This window comes from Numenius arquata, chromosome 3 (assembly GCF_964106895.1).
Source record: "Numenius arquata chromosome 3, bNumArq3.hap1.1, whole genome shotgun sequence".
NCBI classification, from domain to species: domain Eukaryota; kingdom Metazoa; phylum Chordata; class Aves; order Charadriiformes; family Scolopacidae; genus Numenius; species Numenius arquata.
The window spans coordinates 32,672,529-32,697,181 of NC_133578.1; the positions used below are offsets into that span (position 1 = coordinate 32,672,529).

Sequence of the window (24,653 nt, forward strand, 5' to 3'; positions counted from 1 at the left end):
TTTCCGACTTGGTTCTCTGTCGTAGTTCTTGATGGCGGACTCGTGAGACAGTTTCATCCAGATCACTGACAACTGATGCCACGTATTAAGCAATTGCTCATTTTTCCCTCAGTAGAATGATTGGAGTTTGTAGAAAGCTCGTGCCGGGTGACACTGAGGCAGTTCTGGTAAGCAGTGACTGGGTGAAATATAGAGACTATTTGTCCATTGCATTGAGGATTGCCTTTGGTTACTTATTTCCTGTGCACAAACATGGTGGGATTGTTGCAGAGATTTTGGGATGGGCAAAAAAAAAGTCACATTTTTTAAAACAACCTGTATTAAATAAAAACGTGACTATTCTTTATGGACGAGGTGAGTATCTGTATTCAATATTAGTTTATCTACAGAACTGACTGTTGCAGGGAGATGGCAACCTGATTGTGAGGGACCTATGGCAAAATGTCGTTCTGTGTTTTTGAGTATTTCGGGTTGGCATTTGGTATCAGGGAGGTTGCTTCAGCTAACAGTGCCCTTGTAGATGTTTGGGACACAGGTAGTTCCTACAGGGCCATGGAGCGTTGAGGTCTTTTTGCTTATTTTATGCCTGCAGAGTGAGGGAAACAACAATCAGTGTCAGTAGGTACAGGAGCATCACCCCTAAGAGAGGCAGCTTTATGCTATAATCTGAGATGCACTGAACCAGCACATTTTTCAGCTAGCCTACTCTGTGTGGTGGTCTGGCATGCCAACCCCATCCTCTTTCGCCAAGCAAACGCCTGTGGGTACTTCGCACAACAACGATCATCTGCTTTGCAGGCAGATTTGCTCTTGCTTCTTGAAGGCTGCAGTAGTAGAGGCATCATGCAGAAGATGTGGATCTTTTCCCCATGACTGAACTGAAGAATACTGAAGATGCTCAGGTAAGGCTTCGTTTTGCATGTTTTCATGTTACTTATGCATGCACTGCCCTGTGGAATGGTGATGCCACGCAGAGGCCTAACAGCTTGGCTACTGTTGGTACTCATTTGCCTTATGTTTTTTGAGGCTTTTTTTGGTGCTATAGATCAGGGTCTTGCTTTGTCAGCATCTTGTCAAAGAAGTTACCACAAACAAGTTGGAGAAGGTGACTCCAACGTTCTCAGCTTCCATCCATGGGCTCTTAATGTTGTCCACTTAACCCCCACCCTAGTGATGCAGTGATCTGCTGAGAAGGGTAGGTTGCTGTCTATTCAGTTCAGACTACATCAACCCTGTGACAGGTTTGAGTTGAAATTGGCACTTCTTGAGGGAACTGAGCTTTTTCCATGATGTTAGCTTCATAAAACACCTATGGCTCTGATCAACCTGAGCTCTACATCACAGCTTTGCTAGGTGGGCAACTGATCAAGAAGAAATAGTTCATTTCATGGAAGTCTCTAAAGACTGTAAAAAGCCAGCTTTGTAATGGGTAGATAATTAAGAAAAGCAAGAGAGCAATCATTGTTAAGAATGGGAATTATGAAGCTAACACCTTTGAGACAATTAAAAAATAGCAATTAATGACCAGGTGCATGCATTAGTTATAAGCATAGTTCACGATCCTGTGCTGTTGTGACCTTCAGCCTACCATTCCCTCTTCTCCACCCTGTTTGTCATTCTGTGTGGTGGTGTATCTAAGTAAATTCCAAAGTCCTCAGGGTGGAGTCCTGCCAATTATACCCTTCTCCAAGTGCCATACGTGTTTCTATGGCATTATATAAACAGATAACCAAGACTACAATAACACGCATGTCATGAAGCATTTTTAGTATGTATTTGGTTTTCAGAACTTAAAGGGAGAGTAGAGCAAATCCTGGCCTTGAAAAGCAAGGGTAAAGACACACAAGCAGCTAAGGAGACAAACATAAGCACTGTCATTTACTTTTTGGCACCATGTGCTACAATAACCTAAAACATCTTAATTGTAGTCATCATTTAATTTTATTCCTGTGGATCATTTGGTATGTTTGGAATGTTGCTTGCTTTTCATACTGCACAAAGAACGCTTCTCAACAAAACCAATCTTTTCTGCATGTTGTATTTCTTTATTTTTTTTTTGGCAGATGTATTTGAAATCATGTCGTAACGACGAAAGGGTATGGTCTGGAACTCTGCAGAGATGGTGGAACTCTGTGGGAGAGAGTAAAGATTTTAGACTTTTTTTTTTGTCAAAAATATCCATAGCTCAAAATGCTAAAAATCTAGATGGAAGGTCAAGTGAGCAGGAGTTAATGCTTGAAAGGCAGCTCTTGTTCTTAGTAGGTATATCTTATTGTGCCAGCTGCATGGTAGAACATACTCCAGTCTTCAAGAATACTTTCAATTTTCTCAAACTGTGTATCTCATCTTCATTTTTTTACTTTACTAACTACTTTATTAGTATTTACTAATTGCTTTAACTAATCTTAACGTAAGCATTGCTGTGACAGCATGACTGAGGTACTGTACTTGCCACGCACACAGTGATTACCCATTTCACTGGCAGTGCCACGGCATAAACAAAATTAACCCAGTAACTAATGGTACACTGCTGAAATTTAAATTTATAACTCTTAAACTCTTATGCTACGTTACTATTACTGCCTTTATGGCAGATCTATTATAAAACGGATGTTTGCAAATTTCCAGGGCAGCTGGTTGGATTGCTTCACAGAGGAAATCAATTTGGCAAACAAATTGCAGCTATTTTAGAACTCTGTCTAATTTCAACTTATTTCTAAATCATGCTTTTGGCTATTTTATATCCTCAAAAAGGGTCTTTGAAACCACAAGTCAAAGTCTTTTAACTTTCTTTTTTTTCCCTTAGGGTCCTTAAAGCAAGAGGCTCTAAAGACCCAGTTGCCATTTATGTGCATAAAAAAAAAAAAAAAGAGATCATCAAACAGGCCCTGTGTGAGCTGTGTACTTGTATAAAAGTACTAAAAATTAGGTTCTGTTCCCGTTTGAACATGCATATGCAAATGTCAGTGGGAACTGGTGTACCAATTTCTATTTTTAACTGGATCTAGCCAGTGTTGCGGTTGCCCGAGACTCTGCAAGCTGCGTCATAACACAAAAAGCACGGCCGTGTGCAGTCGCTGCTGGTAAGCACACGCGAGTTTTGTGGTTGTGGGTTTCTTTGTCAGATCCCCAGCTATGCTGGACCAGAAAAAAAAGAAATAAAACGCTGCAGGCCTTGTGCGTCCCCCCGGGCCCCGGCGGCGCGGCCAGGGCTGGCTTTGCGCAGCCGACCTTTACACCATGGCTTCTCCTGCACCTTGCGCCACCCCAGAGCCTCAACCTTTCCCCTTTGTTCTGGCACTCCTGGATGCAGCAGACACACCGATAGCCTCATTACGCTGTTTAGATTAAATGGGAACTTTGACGAGCCCTTTGACGAGGAGATGCTATCGCCGCATCTCGCCCAAACCGGCGGCTCCCCTCGCCCTTGTGCTCCGGGAGGTGGAGAAACAAAATGGCTCTTCTGCAGCTGCCCCGGCTCCCGTTTCCCTCCACCGGCTCCCAAACAACCGGCCCGCCCTCCCCGCCGGGCCCAGCACCCCGGGCGGGGGGGAGGCGGTCGGTCCGCCTCAGCTGGGCCGGGCAAGGCCGCGGTTCCCGGCACAGCGGGAGGAGGAAGAGCGCGTCCCGGCCGCGTCGGTGGCGCCCCCTCAGCTCGCACAAAGGAGCTGGGCGAGGCAGCGGCTCGGGCAGACGGCACCTGCCGCCCCCGGACCCTTCAGCCGCCGCCGGCAGCTGCCCCGCCGCCACCCCGGCAGCCTTCGAGGGGCGAAAGCAGCCGGGCGGGGGCGCTGCCCGGTAGGAGGGAGCCCCACCAATCGCCGGGCAGAGGGCTCGCCCCTCTGGGCGCGGATTGGCTCTTTGCCGCCGAAGTGGGCGGGGCCGGGCGGACGCCGCCGGGGCGGCCACATCTACCGGGCTGCACTTTTCAAACCCCGGCTGTGCGGGCGCGGCGGTTGGCGGGTGTGCGGGCGGGCCTGCGCCGCGTGCGGCCTGTTGCGGCGACCGTTGGCCCGTGAGGGGCTTCCTGGGAGCCTGGCGGAGAGAGGTGAGCCTGCCTGAGCCTGGGGCTGCAGCCCTCGGTCTCGGCTGCCGCGGGTGAGGGCGGGCGGGCGGATCTGGTGGGGCTCTAGGTGGGCGGTGGGAGCGTCCTACTGCCTCCCCCGGCCGGTTGTCGGAGCTCGCCGGTGTGCGTCTCCCCGCTCCGGGGAGCGCTGGCGGCAGCACCCCGAGGCGCGGGGGTGCCGTAGACGTCCTGGGCCGGGTCCCGCCCTGATGCTGGCGGCCCTTCCCGGCTGGGTTTCAGCGCACTCGGGAGCGGGCAGCCCCCGCCGGCGCTCTTTGCGGTAGCACGGGGAGCGCGGAGGCGAAGGGAGTGCTTCGTATCCTTCAGTTCTCTCCGGCCGGGAGCTCGGTCGCGGGGGAAAGGCCGGCCCGGGTGTGGAGGGAGGGGACGAGCGTGCGGGATGCGGATCCGCCGCTGCCCCTCCTCGTTCTCTCGGAAAAGGGAGCCTGGGCTGACGGCGAGCGCTTATCTCCGCCTGGCAGTCGCTCCTGCGCATCTAACGCTGGCTGCGGAGTGGGACAGGTCATCGCCGAAAGGCTCAAAGCGCGGCCGGGGTGAGGAGACGTGCGGGGACAGCCGTCTCCCCGGGCTGGCGGTGAGCGGAGGTGGCCGCGGGGCTCGCCGGCCCCGGCAGGGCGCTGGGTGCCTGCCACCCCTCGCCACCGAGTGACCCGGTGCTGCTCCTCCCGGCTCCTTCTCCGCTGAAGCTGAACGTCTTCCTAGCCCGGAGCAAGGACTTGATTTTTTTTTTTTTTTCTTGGAAACAGTTAAATCAAGTGACTTTTTGCCCAGTTCAAGATAGTTTAGTAGGAAGTTGTCTCTTTAATGGGAAGCTTGCAAATTTCTGGGAGATCCTTTCTTCTACTGTCTGTTACTCAGGGCTTTTGGTGCCATGTGAAGCAACGCAGGCATCACCTGTAATTTTGGAAATAGTTAATGTATTAGAATTTGTGCCTTTTTCACAGCTAATTGCATTTGAAATTAGATTTTATTCTCCTGAATCAATTATGTGCCTGTTTGTGTGTTTCTGTCTGCTATGAATATATGTTTTTCTCTATTTTTGATGATACCAAGCTAAAAAGAGATGTGATATCTTACCAGAGAAACAAAGTTAATTCAACATGACAGAAGTTCTCCTTAATAATAACTCTTTGAGAATAGCGATATAAAATGAAAACTTACATAATAAAATTGATAATAGTAAGCTCTTATTCAATTAGTCAACTGTCTAGTATAAATAAATCTTTTTGTGCTGAAGTACCACAGTAACAAGATAACTTTAACTGTTAAACTGTATTGAGTACAGCTCTAAGAAGAGTCATAAAATTTCCAACATCTGAATCAGTCTCTTAAATGATAACGTGTCATATAATTGGGGTAAAAAGAATGCATGTTTGTTACAAACAGGGCGATTCAAAGACTTATATGTTAGATTGTATTGTTACCCCTTGAAAATTTTTAGGAAGTTATTTCATGCTCATCAAATGCTACTTTGTAGATATTCTTAAACTGTGTAGTTTATTTTTGGTTTTTTTCCTGAATCATGATTTAAATCCAAAATAGTTCCAATATGAATAACCATGTTCAAAGAACTAGTAACTGGAACAATGTTTGATGGGTACTGGATTGTATTCGAGTCATAATTAATTCGAGTGCTCCCCCAGAAGTTTCTGGTAGTACATTTCTGTCATTTGAAAACTAAACGTATATTTTTATAAGTTTGTTAACTGTATCTGATCTGTAATTTGCCTTGTTATTTTTTTTTCCTTCATTAATAAATGTAAACCTACTCTTTAACTTAAAATAAGACATCAATTAAAACTTCTGTTATCCTTCAGTAACCTTTTTCTGCTTTGCTTTTGCATTTCACCTGAAGAGGTGCTTCAGGCCGATAAATGTGAATGCAAAACCCCAGGATTTTTACAGTGTGGGTTGTTTTTTTTTATATATATATAGTAGTAGAAATAATGTAGGTGGGTGTATCTTCCTAGTGTGCTGTTCTACTGGTTTATTAAGGTAATTTAATCGGGATTACTACATCATTTGGTTCTAAATTATCTGAACTTGCAAAGAGGATGTTGTCCATTCATGTTGCTCTCTGGCAATTAATCTAGCGTTAAAATGAAACTTAGATGATCTATGAGTGAGTTTAATAGGAAATGTGAATCTTCCCACTGGGAAAAAGAAATATTTTTTTTCTTTTTTTTCCCTGTGGTCAGCTATTCCTGCTGTGTTGCAGACAACAGACAGGAAGGAGTTTTGGTTAAGTTCCCCAGGGATACAAGTTAAAGTGTAAATTTACGGGAGTTGCTGGAACTTACCCAGAATCCAAAGGAGAGTTAAAGCTTATTTGCAGAAAGCTAAAAAAACCAACCAACCAACCAAAAAACCCCAGATATGAAGTTATTATTAACGGTTAAGTAGTTACTAGCATTTTTATTAGAACTGAAACTTATCCCTAATATTTTATGAACGTGCTCCAGGGAAAAAAAATCCAACCTTTATCTCAAATGTTAAAATTATTTATTAAAGAAAAAAAAGTCTTTCTATTAATTTTCTTAGCACGCCTTGATTAGTCTTCCTTTCAGGTTTTATTTTTGCAGTGATCAAATGTGTTGTTTTCATGTCACTACTAAACAAACCTCAGGCTATTCTAGTCTGATAGACCTAAACTCTAATATTTCTATACTTTCCTGCACTGTAATTATGGGATTTCCAAAACTTTTAATTATTTTGCTTTAACAGGTGACTGGTAGAAGAGAGAGACCCATTCCTGACTATGTCGAGGAGAAAGTTGGAGAATAAAAGCCTTTCTGGCTTGTTAGCCACATCTCTGCAGACACAAATCAAGACAGACAATTTCCACAATTTTTATATTCTTGAATCGAAAGAGCTAGGAAGGTAAGATTATTCCTATTTATTTTATTTTAGTAAGAGGGATTTCTGCTGCAAGAGAATTCTTTGTGCAGTGATAGACCTTTTCTGACAAACTTTTATGGTGATAGGTGGGGAATGAAGTATGCCTCTCCCCTTTCCCACTCCCTTCTTTGCAGTATCCAAGGGATTCTCCTGGGACCAGGAAAAGATACAGTGAAACATAAGTTGCCAGCCTTTTCCACGTCAGAGAGATTTAGCCTGTTATCACAGGCATGTAGATTTGGGATTGTGTTCCTTTTTTCCTATTTCCCCTGTGATTTCACACATCACATTCCAGATACATAAAATAAAGAAGAGGTGACATTGAGTAAGGCTGTAAGACAAAGAATGGGGATTTTGAGTTGGTTGTTTTGATTGTTTTTTTGAGTTTTTTGAAGTCCAGAAAACAAAGACCTTCTTCTCTCCCCCTCAAGCAGTTAGTCTAAGTTTCTAACAACCTGCTGTTTCAGAGTAGTTTTGCAGGCTGCTTCCCTTGCTCGTGTTTGCAACAGTAAAATAGGAAATAAAACAAAAGAAAGAAAACCACCTTCGTATTTATGGTACTGTTTCAGACATCTGAGCTAATGCTTTTTTGAAATCGTTGGGTTAATTTATACTTTGAAAATATTCAGGGAATTGGGTATAAAGCCATGCAAACATAATGCCATGGTCATGTTTCCGAGCTCCTTGAACAGAATTGGCATGGGTCAGTCTCATAGTTGTTGTGCCTTGCTGTGCCACATGGCGATCCTTTGCACCTGTAACTTGTTTTGTCAGCAAAGATGCTCTTCTGCGTGTGATTTTGTAAGCTCTTTAGCCTTCACTGTTCTCCTGCTTGTGGTTTGGGTTTTTTTTCCCTAGCATGTGCTTTATCTGGTAGGCTTTTTATAAAAGTGCACCTTGCAGCCCATAACTTTCCTCTTTTCTTACCACTTTGTCAGCTCTAGTTTTGAATTCTAGGCTCTACAGAAGCAGTTTATATGCACCATCCTCTAGAACTCCAGTATTCCTAAGATACTGGATTTTTGGATTATACATATCTGTGAGATGATGTCTAAAGTAAACAAAAGTGTAGATTTTGTGTGGATTCCAAAAACCAGGCTTTAATACTTTCTGTACATGCAAAACCAGGCATAACGAAATAAATGCCAAAATGCCAAGAAACAGAAGCATAGTATGTTTTCCAAACATACTTTTTACTTTTCCTGGCCTAACAGTGTGTGTATCTATTTTTTTAATGTTTACAACACTTCATAAGTTATGTAAAATTCACCTTTCTTTGTAGCTTCCCTAAAAGATTTAAGATGCTTTTCTTTTCACTTGCAATTTTCTTCCTCTTCAGGTTACTGCTTAAATGGTTCTTTTGTTCTTCTCTGCTTAAGCTTCCCAAGTCCCATTTCTTCCTCCCACATCCTTATCTTTTAGGTCCTTTGGTATTTAAGACACTGACTCACGAAGCAGGCAGGTTCTGTTAAGTGGGTTAGGTAGTTTTGTCCCCCGTGTGCGGAAGGCTTGGCTTCTTTTGAAGTAGTTACATTTCTGTGGTTTATAATTTGGGATATGAAAGCAACTTGAAATCGGTTTTTATCTCGTAAAACTGGGCTGTAAAGTGATGGTTAAATAGTTGCTTTGCAGGCAACAAGGAATGGGAACCATTTTGCTTGCTTCAGAGCAACACTTCAGATCTCACAATTTATTTTTTTTTTTGGTATTTCTGGGGAAATTCCACTGCTCTACAACAATTTTTTTGTCTTAATAATTTTGTCTTGATAATTGGCACACTACAAATATGGTATAAACAAGTAGAAATTCTTACATCATGTATCTAGAGATACTGCTGACCCTCAAAGCTGTTATACCCGCAGTGAGTAGAAGGAAGACGTGCAAAAACTCTCAGGGAAGATCTTGCTGTTCCCATGAAACTCAACCAGTTCTCCTTTTTTAATTTTAGAGAAACTTTTGTGGTTCACAAAGTGATGTGATGTTACAATGAGAATGTAAGCTGTGGGGAGTATCTTAAACTTTGGTGTGTTACAAAACTCAGCTCAATAACTTCAAATGCTCTGCAATAATAAGCTGGTTTAACAGTTGGGAAAGGACTTGGCCATTTCAGGCTTACAAATAGTTGCTGAAATGAAGAGTGCGCATGTGTCAGACTGTAAATATCTTTCACCTCTTAAATTAATTTTTCATTTGAGTTTTGTACTCTTACACTTTTAAATTTCGCGCTTTAAAAAAAGGACAAAGAAATCCCACAACTAATAGATTTTGAAAGAAATCATGACAGAGAAGCTGTTTTGTTGAATTTATTTGTAAATATATGATAGCAGTATGATTAAAGGTCAACTTTACATGCTTAATTTAGTCAGATTTCTACAAACTGTATTTAACATATTATTTGCAAATGAAAATTTATTCTTCATGAGATGCACATACCTTTTTTGATTAAATACTGAAATACAGATTTTTTTCCAAAAAGCCTCAGACATTCCTTTTTTTTTTTTTTTTTTTTTCTTTAGAGATGTTCCTTTTAGGCATTGGGTTTTTTCACCAGAAGCAGGGCAATGTAGTCTTTTCTACTAAAGAAGCTAATTTAGTTGAAAAAGCGCAGGTCAGATAGCTCATACTGACCTTTTCCATCAAGTTCGTTCTTGGTATGCTGTGATAACAAAAAACATGCGTGGAAAGGCGTTGTGTTTTCAAAGACATAAGTGTAGGTTTTATTCTTTGTACACAGTTTTATACTGTATTTAGAACTTTACACAATTTATTTTAGCCCTTCAAGTTGTTTTTCTTTAAATAATGTTTCTTGTATCATTTGAAAACACTTTGCATGTATGCAACTAGGCATTTCTGGGAATGCAAAACTTGTCATTATAAAACTTTGTTTTTTCAGGAGTTTATAACTTGGCTTAAAAAACTGCATTTTTTCCCCTAATTTTTTAAAAGGTCAGCTTGATGTTTTAACTACAGTATGTGGTTTTCTTTTAAAAACATTAGTTTGCCAAAATACATTTTTGTTTCCATACCTAAACAGTTGGCTAGGAAATAAAGCAGTGCACTTTGTCTAACTACAATTGAGAAAGAGAACGCTCAGTAGTGGATGTCTTTCTGTTACGATGTTTTTAAACATTTTGCAGATACCTGTTTCTTTTAGCAGCACTACATGATTTGTGGAGAGAAATTCTCTTTATGACTAAAATTTTCTGCACTGAAGACCTCCCCTCACACCCCCAGCATACAACTGTGCTTTATTTTCTGTGGTCATTGTCTACATTTCACAGGGTTTTGCTTTGTTTATTGCTGTATCGTACAGGTGCTATAACGTCATTGAGGATTTTTTAATATAATATTACCCACCTGAACAAAGCCCTGAGCAGCCTGGTAGGATCTCAGAGCTGGTCCTGCTTTAAGTGGGATATTTTGCTAGAGACCACTAAAAGTCCCTTCCAACCTGAGTCATTCTATGATCCTACAGTAAGAATGTCCATGTAACCTGATACTTTGATTTAATGCTTAGCTAGTCTGTATAAAAGGAAATGTACTGGGTCTCTACAAAGCTTCTTCTAACGTAGTATCATTTCTCCTACAGTGTCTGAAAGTGAATGTTCAGGGAAAAGTGTAAGAACAGGCCCAACATAGCATTCCCCTGATAATTTTTTTTTTTTTTAAGTTTCCAATTATTTGTCATGCCTTTTTATTTCTAATGGCAATTTACATACTTTTTATGTCTTAGGTCTTAATGTTTTCCCTTTTATTTTCTAGAGGAAGATGTGCTGTGGTTAGAAAATGTATAGCTAAATCCACAGGGCAAGAGTATGCAGCTAAATTTCTAAAGAAAAGAAGAAGAGGTCAAGACTGCAAAGCAGAGATTCTTCATGAAGTTGCTGTACTTGAATTAATGAAATCTAATCCTCGCATAGTTAATCTCCATGAAGTCTATGAAACAGCAAATGAAATCATCTTAGTGTTGGAATAGTGAGTATGCCTTCATCAGATGTTCCACGTTTGTAGATGCACGTCTGTCAATGTACTAATTTTTTGCATGACTTGCTTGGACACCCAGAAGAATTACAAGAGGGTGCTATATACGTTATGCTAACATTTCATTATGATCTACTTTTTGAGCTCTTAGGGACTTTTTTTGGTTGCTTTTTTTTTTTTTTCATGTAAATGCAGTCAGTTGCTGCAAATTTGAATCTTTGGGTTTGTACATGGTTTTTGTTACATCCACAGTTAATGAGTTATGTCAAACAATATGGAATAAGGCATAAAACAAAATATACCAAAAACTATAGTAGTTTTCTACTCATAATGTTTAAAAATGGACTGAAAGATTATTTTATTTTTTTACAAAAAGCTAACAAAAAATAAAGCGATTCTCCTTTCTTCCCGCTGCACAACTCGGTTTCATAGACAATTTCACTCAATCTCAAATTGAAATATTTTTTGTCCCTCTAAATACTATCTCAGGAGGGTAATTTTGATTAAAACTTTCCTGTTTAGTTAGAGCAGGTTGTTTCTTCTGCTAGTTGGATTTTTGTAAAAAAAGCTCTGATCGGTTTTCAGGTCAGGCTAACCTAATCTAAAACCTGAATACAAACTCTAAGGTGTAAATTTTTTTTTGTTTTGTTTTGTTTTTTTTTTTAACTTAAAGAAATCTTTCATGCAGGCTGACCGGAGAGAATGTTCTTGAATCCCATAGAAAGTGCATACTGCTTTGATGCATCTTAAATCATACCCTCCCAAAAAAGTAGCCCCTGATACCAAGTACACGGATTTCAGAGAAGCAGAGCACGTCCATGTTCTGTGAACTTCAGCCACCACTTCATGATTTTTGGTGACTGAAAACTCACAATTCATTTGTGCGTTCTGAGCTTCTAAATTTAGTGGTTTTGTTATTTTAAAACTGTTTGGCTTTTGGAGCTATATCCCCCAAAATTTCCATTTCTTTTCAGATGTTCCTGTAGCTTCTCAAAAACAAGTTTAATTTGGGAATTTAATTTGAATTATCTATCATATTTGCTGTATGTGTAAATTTGTTTGGAATGTAAGGAACAAAAATGCAGTTGGTGAAATTAATTCAGAAATTAATTCTCTAGGATTTAAGTTTCATGTACAAAGTATTTGAAGAGCTGTTAATAGTGGACTGCACACACCATGGTAAATTCCTTCAAATTTTCCAAAGAATGTAGCTAGATAATCTTAAAAAAAGCTTTTCTTCCTGCAACTGGATGATCCCTAGCATATTATTTGTTGTTCTGAGAAGGCTAAAATAATAAATAATGTAGAAGTAAAGACAAAGTCCAGATGACAAGTTTTGAACTTCTTATCAAGAACAAGTGCAAGTTCATATAAAAGCCACACTGATTTTACTGCTTCTGTTTCAGGTCAGCTATCTTAGTCTTGCTTATTAAAACTCTGTAATGAAACAAGTCCCTTGTACTACATTGGTGTTTATGGTCTACTTTGTAGTAGTGTTCAGAAGTTTCGCAGTAAGTGTTCCTAGTTCATTAATATAAGCAAAGGGCTGATTACGCTTCAAATTATGTCCTTGTGTAGCAGAATACACAGATTATGTTGTTTGTTTGTTTGTTTCTCATTATCAGAACTCTGAAGCAGTACTTTAAAAGAATTGCAAGAAATTAGTTTTACTCATAAAATATTTTATAAGCATTTCCTGTTTAGTCGTATTTTTCTTCCTACATATGGTCCTTGCTGCTGTTGGATTGTATTGGTGGGGTTCATTGGAAGATGTAGTAGTAAGAATCAGTTTGTGTAAGCACACATTTTCTAAATAAAGGAGAGAAATGGATGCTAGTTCTTTAGTAATTCCCTCTGCAGAAATGGCCTTAAGACATGAATACTTCTTCAAAAGCCTCACAAAAGATATTGTTACTCTTCTAATCTGAGGGTCAAAGGTAATGGGAGGAATCCAGTTTTTCAGGGAGAAAACTGGCAGCTGTATTAATTCATTTTACAGCTTTGCCAGGCAGCTGTACTAATTTTCAATCTAGTTTTGAATAAAACTATCTAGTTTTGTTCATTGAAGAACCAAGGAAGCCTCTACAGAGTCAGATCAATGGCCTGTCTAATCTGCTGCCATTTCCAGCAATGGCTGTAGGGAGATGCCATTTAGGAAGAGCTAAGGAACACACGAGCCTGTCCACTTTCTGCTGTCCATTCTCTTTGCACTGTCCCAGCAACCAGAGGTATTGTACTGAGAATACCTCTATGGCTGTTCCTTTTAGTGTCTGTTTGGGGACCTATAGCCTGTGAATCTGTTTTATCCTTTTTTGAACCTGGTGATACAGTCTGCTTCAGTGGTAATAAACTCCGGATGTTCATTACCTACTGTGTGAAGAAATACTTTCTTTTATCTGTTTTCAACTAATCAGCTAGTTTCAGCAGGTGCCTCTTAGTTCTCATATTGTGGTATTTGGTCAATAACGTTTCTCTGTTTGTCTCTAAAGCAGCTTTAGTTTTTGTAAGCCTCATTCATAGACGCCCCCACAATCTTCTATCCAAACTGAAGAGACGGTGTCTCTTTGGTTTCTTCTTGTAAAGCAACCCATCTTTCCTCTTGCTGGCCCTTCTCTGTATCTTCACTAATCTTAAAAGCTTCTTGAAGATACAGAAGCCAGAACTACATGCTAAGATCTTATACTGAGCATTGGTTTGCTACTCTTTGTTCCCAGTAACTTGCCTGATGATAGCCATGTATGTTGGCTTTTTTTTTTAGCTGCTCTGTGCATCGGTCCAATTATTTCAAAGAACTGTCAATCAAAATTTCCTGAGCTGTATCTGCCAGCTCAAAGTTTGGCACTGTATAGCATTCTATTAGGTTATTTTTCTAATGATATTTTACATTTATTTATACTACAGGTCATCTGCTGCTCTTTTACTCGCTTTCTCAGTTGGTGCTGAACTTGCTTGTTAAGGTCTTCCTTGAACTGGGGAGCCAAAACCAGGATGCTGCGTCGTAGCTGTGGTTGGGCATGCTGGGGAGAGTCACTTGCCTCAGCTGACTGGCCGTGCCTCTGTTATTACAGCCCAAAGTGCTGCTCACCTTCGCTGCATTCAGCTCCTTGTCTGTGAGGACTCCCAAATCCTTCTCAGCAGAGCTGTTCAGCTCTGTACCTGTCTGGTTGCCCACCCATCCAGACTATAACATAGTAACTTGTATCCAAGAATACTGTGGGAGACAGTGCTGAAAACCTTGTTAAAGTTGAAGTAACTGACATCCACTGCTCTTCCCCTCATCTACATTTTATCATAAAGGCAACTAGGGGAGGCATTACTGACACCTCACATAGCTCCAGCTGTGTTTATCCATGTTGTCCATTATCTAATTTTTAAAGAGACTTATCATTTTGCTAATGATGAAATTCAAGTTTACTGATCTGTACTTTTGAGACGTAGCTCTTTATCCTTAAGAGGGGAACTTCAAGCATTTAGAGCAGGCCAAATAATGATTTCAAACCCAGCATGAGAGGAAACAGCTGACATTGCGGCAAAGTGTAGACGTGTAACTAAAACCACATGCAACATGGTTATTTCCACGCTTCCTTTATGCTGCATTATATGTAGGGTTTTCTGTAAGTAAACAACAGCCTTTTTCTCAGGAAGATGTATTTGAGAAGCTGTGTGAAAACTTGAAGCTTGTCAATCTTATCTTTCTTGTTAGTGTGGAAATGGTAGATTCCAAAATGACAGAGCTGAGACCTTGTATTTCTGAACATTCTGTGTCTCCTAGAGTTCTGGAAGATACTGCTCACTAACTGAGGAGGCAACTGTATATCTAATCAGCAGCAGCATGCTACATTTTGTTCCTGGTACCTCTCTGATAGAAATACCTGATTTTTAGTCTTCCATGAGAATGGCAGGACCTAGATGGCAAGCATGCAGTTTCCTCATGCTCCAGAAATATTCTTCAGCAGCTCTAGTTGTTCATCGCACTGTAGTTCTTACATTTACACCACAGCCACCTCGTGAAAAAAAATTAAAAATAAAAAAAAATTACTACCAAATTCGGAGAATAGGAATACTGCTGGGCTTTCTTGCTTTGAATTATTTATGGAACTGGTCTAATGGAAGACATTTTAGATCTAACTTCAAGAGAAAGGCTGCTTCTGCTGTAGAATGATGACAGAACTTATCTTCCTGAAGGCACCTTCACAGTTGCTTACAGGAAAGCATGCTTGAGGGTACCACAGCATTAGGAGGCTTTCAGCCACAAAGTTCTGTTTCACTCGCAACTGCTGTTGCCAGCTATGAGGAAAGAAAAAGCATCACCGCATTATTTTTTTTTCCTTTCCTAAGTGCTTAGATGATGTGTCTTGGCGTAAGTGTGTGTTTAATAAAAAAAAAAAAAAAGGTAGCAATAACAATATTCCCAGCCTCTCTGAGAATATGAATATGATAAATGAACATATATTAAATAGGTACTATATATAAACATTTTCCTCACTTAAGCTTGAAAATTCAAATCTAAAACATAAGTGTTCTTGAATGTGTTTCAGTGCTGCTGGAGGAGAAATATTTGATTTGTGTGTCCCAGATCTGGATGACAGAATTGGTGAAAGAGAGATTATAAGGCTTATAAGACAAATACTTGAAGGACTTTGCTGCTTGCATGAAAACAACATTGTTCATCTTGATTTAAAGGTGAGACTGCAGTAGACTTTTTATTTTAGTACTTTATCTTCAATTTAATGTTATGATAATGTCATTTGTTAAGTATGTAACAAAAATGTGAAAAAGGTATGTATCAGAGATTAAATATTTTTAAAATAAAATTTAGCAATAAGTTGCATAATAGAAACTGAAATGTCATTTAGTACATTGGGGTCTTTTGCAGCTTATATTTTATTAATTGCAAATTAAATCTTTTCTATTCTAGCCTCAGAATATTTTGCTAAGCAGCATCAATCCTCTTGGTGATGTAAAAATTGTCGATTTTGGTATGTCTCGGAAACTTGAGAATTCTAGTGAACTGCGGCAGATCATGGGAACAACAGAGTATCTAGGTATGGAAGAATTGCTTCACAATTTCTGATGTATGGTTTTGAGAAAACAGAAGCAGTTCATGTAAAATGCTTATCAACTTATCAGTCATTACTGGAAAAAGAACAACACGACAAGGCAACGTGTTCTGAGCGGTTCTTTTTTTAGTCAGATATTTGCACCAAAAAAATCCCAAATTACATCAATAAGTGCACCTCTAATTTCATGCTATAGTATTTACTGTGATGCAGACTGTGTTAAATCAACAAGAAATTTTGGCTGTTAAATTCTTTTGATTACAGTTGAAATACAGCACTAGCATGCACAAAGAAATGTTCTTTGAATTAGGAATGCTGTTTAGTATGATGATTTAATGAGATTAAAATATTCCTCGGAAAGGGAAAGATTCCCATTAACACTTGGCCCTCTCTGAGGGGCAAGCTTTCCTTAATGATCTGCCTACAATCAGCGTTAAGAGCACTTCAATCTGCAGTGAATAACTTGCTATCTAGCATATGCTAACAGCCACTGTTGGCTTGGTCATCTGGCCTTGCAGTGTTAACATGCAGAAGGCTTTATGCATTCCCCTTAAAAAGCTGTATACTTGAAAACCTCTTAGAATAATCTTTTATAAGTGCATGCATCTGATTAGAAAATATCTTGGGACTTGGACAGAATAGACTTTAGGCCATATAGTGCCGTGTTAGTATGAACCAGTTAAGCATCAGTGTGTCTAATCAAATGGAAATAACTTTTTTCAAGCCCTGTGGCTTGAAAATAATAAACTTGGTTATTGAAACCGCATGTTTAGTCTCATAATAGCGCTTGGCAAAAAAATGCTAGAAATGTAGTGCATGATTCAAGGCCACTTGATTAATATATCTATTAAAGTATTTTTCTTCTCCCTATCTCTTTCTCTAGCTCCAGAAATTTTAAACTACGACCCTATTACCACAGCTACAGATATGTGGTAGGTTGTATATGTTAATTAATTTTATTGAGGTAGACATGACCACTCAACAATCTAGAGCCCAGATCCAGATTCTAACGCAGTTTTATCCTGCTTCCAAAAATCCCCTCTGTTGGTGGGCTGCCCAAAAGAGGGAGAGTTGGGAGGGGAAGGAGCCCTCAGGATATAAATTGGAGCTTACAGGAATTACTGTATACGAGTCTGTGGCACACCTAGTAGGGAATGCAGGTGGCTTCTGAGCATGCAGAGTATAGGTATTTGTTCTAAGGGAACAATAACAATGATTGCATAGCATACTTTAGGTATTAGTTACTCTTGGACACGCATCAGGTATTAACTACTCTTGGACACTCCTCCCTACCCACTTTTGTATCATTAAATAATTGGATTAGACAAATGATAAGAAGTATTTTAACTTATCTTTAGAGCAATATCTGCAGAATGAGTCACAAAAAATGAGACAAGTACCTTAAACTAATCCACAACTTTATTAAGTATACCTTTGTAGCCTATTAATTTCATGAGCCATGTTAGTGTCAAGACTTCGGGATGTTTCCTTAAAAACATAAAATATTCATATGCTCTTAAGCACCTAAATAATTAAAATTCAGTTTTAAAAGTCCTTTGAATTTCTCAACTCATAATAGTAATTAAATCTGTTAGTGAATGTTTATTAAACACTTATTATTTGTCTGCTTTTGTGGGAAGATACAAAACCAAACTATTGGTGCTCTACTCAAAATGACAAACCCAGCAGCATGTTTCCACAATGTATGTATACTAAGGTTTGAACTATCAGATCACAAAAACATTTTTATTATGCATCAAGAAACCACCTAAGACTCCTGCGTGATGTGATGTGTGGTACTCACATTTATGTTCTTCAGGAAAACCTTCTCAGTAAGAGAGTATTTTTGTTTTAAGAGAATAATTAAAAGAATTTTTTTCGTTTTGGTGGTGGGTTTCTTTTTTTGGTTTTTTTTTTTTTTTTGTTGGTTGGACTCTATCTCAAAGGTCCCATCCAACCAAAAATATTCTGTGATTCTGTGAATATTGTAACACAAATGTCGATTTTACAGAGAAGTTGACTAAATCGCAGTCTTTGATACTTCATCCAGAATTGCAGTGAAAGATGGGGTTTTATTTACATGCAAATTAGCAAGTCTGTTGTTTTGCAGTTCTATCATCCAGAATTCCCATGTGTCCAAGAATGGGCCATGAAAAAGTGATATATTTCCTTTTTCTAACAATCTCAATTGGAAGAAAAGGGGGTATATTGAAAGTAAGCAATTTTCAAAAATCCCTTCACTGAGCTATACACATAGCTTTCCTTGTGCGTGTATGTGCATACGTGCTTGAAACACATTAAAAGTGAGATATCACATGATGTTTCTAATTCTGGGAGTGTAGTATACATCAGGAAGTTAGATCTGCAGCACAATAAAAATGGGGGTATATTGTTTCAGTATCCTAGTACAATTATACGTTGTGTTCTTACCGCAGGAACATAGGTGTAATTTCATACATGCTGCTAACGCAAGAATCTCCATTTGTGGGAGCTGATAATCAAGAAACTTACCTTAATATATCTCAAGTTAATGTGGATTATTCTGAAGAAACATTTTCATCAGTTTCACAGCCTGCCAAAGACTTCATTCAAAAACTTCTCATTAAAAATCCAGAGTAAGTAACAAACTCCTCCAGGCAAGAATCTTATCTTTTATGTTTGTGGAACACCTAGAAAAAGTGAATTTTAATTTGGGAGCTTAATACCACTGATATGATCAGGCAGACATTTTACAATGCATTGGTATTATCAGCCGGCTATTTAAAAGTGTAGGTTTATGCTTTTCCATAATGTATAAAAAGCATCTTTGCTTCACTGTCTGGATTGTATAGCCAGGCTGGTGCTTTGAGTTCTGTATTTTGAGTTTCTTTATATTTTAATTCAGAGGACAGATTATTAAGAAATCTAATTAAATATATTCTAGATAGGTCACGTTCTTGTTTATAAGTTAACATTTTATTGCACAATTTTGAGAGAAAAAATGCAATCTTTTTGATGCAGTGCTTTCTTGTTTGCTGACTTATCTATAATGTATTTTTCTACTTTAATATATTTTATATAAAAACTTGACAGTCTTGTGACTAAATGTATATTCTTCAGAAATATATAGTGTTTTGCCATGTTCAGTCTTTTAAAAAAACGTTCTTGATGAAAAGTACAAACTTCTTGTTGTTTGTAAGGCACATTCCTGTAACTTTGTATTCTTTGGAAGTTTAGACTTTAATCAAGGCCTTTCAAAGTAGCTAAACTTTGAGATGATAGTATTTGAGAGTGGTAGAATTACAGACATTAACTGTGTCTGCGTTTCCTGCATTAAATTGGGATTTTTTTTTGTAACTGTTGCACCAGCACATGCAGTAAAAAAAAAAAACCAAACAAGCAAAAAAAGGTAACGGTTTTAAACTGAAAGAGAGTAGATTTAGATTAGATATCAGGAAAAAATTCTTTACTGTGAGGGTGGTGAGACACTGGAACAGGTTGCCCAGAGAAGCTGTGGATGCCCCATCCTTGGAAGTGTTTAAGGCCAGGCTGGATGGGGCTTTGAGCAACCTGGTCTGATGGGAGGTGTCCCTGCCCATGGCAGGGGGGGTTGGAACTAAATGATCTTTAAGGTCCCTTCCAACCCAAACCATTCTATGAACTTAACAATGCAGAACATGATGAAAACTGTGGTAGCACTCTAGTAGGTTATCCAAATGAAGTTTTGCAAGTTTGTGTCTTGTCTGGTAAATAACTACATTTTGGAAGGGTTTACACCAGTTTTTGATGAATTGCAAGATCTTGTAAAAGACTGCAAAATGTCACATAGAGTTGATGACATCATGTTATTTGGCCCTCCTTGAAAACCTAAAGACTGAATATTCATTAGCCTCCCTATTTACAGTGGTCTTCAAAAGCATAAGCACATGCACATATATATATACAATGTTGAAAACATTCTGAGGGACTATGAATACCAGCTGAGAAATACCTGTTCCTTGTTGTGATGAAAATCTTACCTTTCTAACACTCAGCAGTATTTCTGAAATCAATTTAAGTAACTTTACCCTTTTCTCTTTCAAAGGGAAAGACCCACAGCAGAGGCCTGTCTTTCTCATTTGTGGTTGCAGCAAGAGGAGTTCATACTCTTGTGTAGCCCTGAAGAAACTTGTTGCTCTTCTCTGATGACAGGACACACAACAAAATGCTCAGAAGAGCGGAGCGTAAAATCCAGTTGTAATGGTACCTGTAGCAACAAGGAAGACAAAGAAAACATTCCAGAGGACAGCAGTACAGTCTCCAAACGTTTCCGTTTTGATGATTCATTGCAGTATCCCCAAGACTTCATGACAGACTTCATATGTTAATGTGTAATATAGACTTTTATGAAATGAATTTAGCATAATCTATTCCAGTGGCGAATATAAGATTATGGCTTGCCAATTTATGCAGCATTGGCATACTGGAAATGCACTTTCATTCTTTTATGCTGGTGCTTCCTTTTCTATCCATTGCTGGCAATGGATTTAACTCCTGAGAAATTGGGGTTGTTGCACCAATAAAATGAATTATTTTTTTTAAGAAGATATAATTAAATATTTTTGCACTTTTCAAGTTTTAGTCCAAAAATGATGCCAGAATGAACAAATTAAAACCTGAAAATGAGTTTGTTTAAACTCAAGCTTTGCCAAACAGTGATTGAATATGTGCACATTTTTATGACTAGCCTTAATAAGAAATTGGTCTAAGCGGGGAAACTGAATCTAGCTGTTTTACTGGGCTTCTTTGTGACTATTCTCATTGCTTTAAATGGAAGCCAAAGTTGGTATGTTTTGGGAGTATGATGCATCTCTTGGGGCCATTTGAAGAACTGCTTTCTCTCTAGGATCGTTAGTAGTTAAGTGTTTCTGCCTCATGGATCTGGTTCACTTAGGGATTATAATGCGTACTCTGTGTTTTTCTTGTGCTGGATCTCTGGAATGCTTGAATAGAAAACGGGTAGACTGCCAGTTCTTGCATTAGTGGTCCTTTGCTTCTTATCAGGAAGTTACATTTGAAGAGGATGAGGGTCCCGTACTGCCGTAAATATCATACACTTATTAGTTTGCTTTCATCAAACCTCTGAGATAGTTTTGTCTATCTGTATTGACCTATTCCTCATCTTAAAAAAAAAAAAAAAAACCAACAAAAAAACCCACAAAACCAACCAAACAAAAAAAACCCAAACCCACCAAAAAACGCAAATCAAAACCCGTCCTTAGAGTTAAAATAACTGAATAAACCGAAAATAAGCATTTTTGCCAGTGAAACTGCAATTAAAAGCTTTTCATTATGCCCCTCTAACATAGAAGTGCAGTGCATGTTTCTGTCAGTTGTTATCCATAATAACTTAGCTTCATGCCCTCTCTGAGAAATGGACTGCAGTGTGTTAGTATTTAAAGACAAACTACCTAATAATTGTTTTAAGCCTTAAATTTGTTTAGTGAGTTTATTTTCCTAAGTTATATCCCTTCCACTTCCTTTTGTAGGCTCTGAGGAAATAATGCCTGTGTCAAGTTTTGACTTAGAGCAAATACCAATCATGCCATAACAGCCTGAAACTAATACTGACAAGATAAAATCCTAATCATGACACTGAAGCTGGAAGTCTTCTTGTGTAGGGAATGTAGTAAAACTCTTATAAGTACTTTGAGAGCAAATGGCACTTTAAAATACTTTTGGGATTTTCCACTCCTCAGAGCTTAGACTTAATCGTCTTTGATTTGGATTTGGTTTGTTTTTTATAATACAGTACCACAATCTGATAATCTTTTTCAAGTGTGCCTGTGGACTTGTCAATAGTTAGGCAGATTGAGGTTTGGGAACAATATATGATTGAGAGGTGAACATAATGAGTGGTAGAAGGTCATATTATTTTCTTTCTTTGCACAAGGAAAGAACAATTTGGTGTTTGTTTTTTTTACGTAGATTTCAGTATAAGGTATCACCATAATGCATGGGGGAATTCAGGATTGTTGTCTTTATTTTGGGTGACGTTCTTGTTGACAAGTGAGAAGTCGACTGAGGCGTAAGGCATGGAAGACTCTCTTTCAGCTTACGTTTGTCAGAAGAAGTCACGATACAATAAAAATGGAAATTGTGTTGGTTAGATTTCAGAAAGGAGAGGTGACATTTCTGATAGACAATTTAAGTCTTAATTCATTGCTTCAGCTCACCTATCTTAATTTCACCCAATTTATTTATTTAGATTAGTTGTCATGATTTTTGAGTTGTGAATAAGAAATGTTAGGCCAAGAGGTTATCCATCTTAACAAAAGTTTTAATTGAAGAGCTAGATTAGCACAACTCGCAATTACTATCAGTATACAACAAATCAGGGTTAGAACAACAACCCAAACAGTATCATGCGAATATCATGATGACCTAGCGCCTATTATGCTGCATGCCTTACCCCTTAGAATAAATGTGAGATTAAAGGAGACAGAAGCAAATATGGTTAAGGGTCCTTGGCCGGGCAGGATTCGCTGCACTAATGAATCACTTCACCTGCCCCCAGCCAGGGTACAGCCTTATAAAGGTAGCGTTGCCTACGCGCAGCCAGTCAGTGGATTCAAAATCAGTGTTTTGCTTCATGGTTGCTCCAGTGCAGTCTGCATCTTGGCAGCCCCTTGGCAGCCTGAGTACAGCCAGCCAGTAGTAATCTCATCGTAGAGGGTCCAGAGGCAACAGAAGTACAAGTTTTCCAAGACTTAATATCATGTGAAGTAACAGATATATTCAGCATGGATGAAGGTCAGATGTCTAGGTATAAATGAACCACACTGAGTCTCCTCTATGTATTAATTCTCATGTAACTTTTTTCAATGGTATTGATAATACATATAATTATAAAATTACTTTGCCGGAGGCAGTTGTTGGATTGTTTTCAGGTACCTTATACCATAACTTTTCAAAATCCTTGGCTTTTCCCAGTTGGAGTCTTATCTAACCTTTTTTTCTTTTTCACCACCATGGAGTCTAATTTGAACTGGGTAAATTATAAATATGAAATACGAACTATTTTATGCATACTCAGAAGTTGAAGTTCAGTTAAGATAAAGAAGAGTATGTCAAAAAGCTGTAACAGATAAAGGTAGAAAAGAATATATATAAAATTTTTAATTTTAAAATTCTACAAAAATATTACTGAACTGAAAATACAACTAGGAAGCTTGTGAAAGGCTTTGTACATTAGTATTCTATTTTTAACATCTGGAAAAACAAGCTGAAAGCATATGCCAGCACTTTATGACAAAGTTGTTATTCCTTAAGATTTTTATCATGGTATCTGATGTTTACATTTCTTACAACTTTTGGAGCTAACTTATCTTTAAATTTAAATAAATGAAAATTAGTCTTATCTGAGGAACTTAAGTTTTGAAGACTTTATTTGTACTTTTTGTAAACTTAAAATATACCTTGAATCAGATTTTGTTTGGATCAGTGAGTTTGATTTATTTAAAAATATTACTGTGCATGCATAACTTCAATTGAATGTAAATACATACTTTGTAGACAATTGTTAGCCCATCTTGCTTCTTGCCATATTACTGGGAATTACCAAGTGTAAATGAGTGATGAGTAACATTTTAAGATGACTGAAGTCATATTTCTATGCAGTTTATGACCTTTTTATATTAAAATAAATAAATAAACTTTGCCTTTTTTCAAAACTTCTGTGTTTTCATTTCTTCACAGAATCAGAGAGTGGTTGAGGTCATGTTGTCCCCTGTTGTCCCCTGGAGGTCATGTTGTCCAACCCCCCTGCTCAAGCAGGCCCACCTAGACCTGGTTGGCCAGGACCGTGTCCAGATGACTTGTGAGTATCTCCAAGAAAGGAGACTCCACCTTTCTGGGCAACCTGTTCCAGCACTCAGTCATCCTCACAGTAAAAAATATATTTCTTTATGTTCAGACAGAACCTCCTGTGTTTCAGTTTGTGCCTGTTCCCTCTTGCCCTGTCACGGGTCCCCTCCAGGCCTTTTTTTCTCTAGGCTAAACAGTCCCAGCTACTTCAGCCTTTCCTCATAGGAGTGATTCCCCAGTCCCCTAATCATCTTTTTGGCCCTTCGTTGGACTGCCAGGTATGTCTATATCTCTGTATTCTCTATACTGAGAAGCCTGGAACTGGACACGCTCCTGTGCTTAGTAGAAGGGAAGGATCACCTCCACTAACCTGCTGGTGGTACTTTGCCTAACACAGCGCATGATACCATTAGCGTTCTCTGTGGCAAGGGTACACCACTGCTGGCTCATGTTCAACTTGGTGTCCACAAGGACCCCAGGTCCTTTTCTGCAAAGATGTTTTCCAGCTGCGCAGCCCCAGCATATATCAGTGTATGGCATTGTTCCTCCACAGGTGCAGAGCTTTGCGCTTCTCCTTGTTGAACTTCATGAGGTTCCTGTCAGCCCATTTCTCCAGCCTGCAGAGGTCCCTGTGAATAGCAGCATGACCCTCTGGTGTTATCAGCCACTCCCAGTTTCGTGTCATCTGCAGCCTTGCTTGAGGGTATGTTCTGCCCCGTCATCCAGATCATTAATGAAGATGTTGAACAGGACTGGACATAGGATTGACCCCTGGGGTACACTGCTTGTTACTGACTTCTAAT

At 39.1% G+C, this 24,653-nt stretch overlaps 1 protein-coding gene across 1 annotated transcript; it reads left to right on the top strand.

Moving 5' to 3' along the window:
- Nucleotides 1–6,842: 6,842 nt before the first annotated feature.
- Nucleotides 6,843–23,707, top strand: STK17B (serine/threonine kinase 17b). Its single transcript, XM_074145378.1, has 7 exons — nt 6,843–6,967; nt 10,748–10,960; nt 15,505–15,649; nt 15,885–16,011; nt 16,910–16,958; nt 18,462–18,641; nt 20,090–23,707. The coding sequence occupies exons 1-7, from the start codon at nt 6,846–6,848 to the stop codon at nt 20,370–20,372; spliced, it is 1,119 nt and encodes a 372-aa protein (XP_074001479.1). The 5' UTR covers nt 6,843–6,845; the 3' UTR covers nt 20,373–23,707.
- Nucleotides 23,708–24,653: the final 946 nt, after the last annotated feature.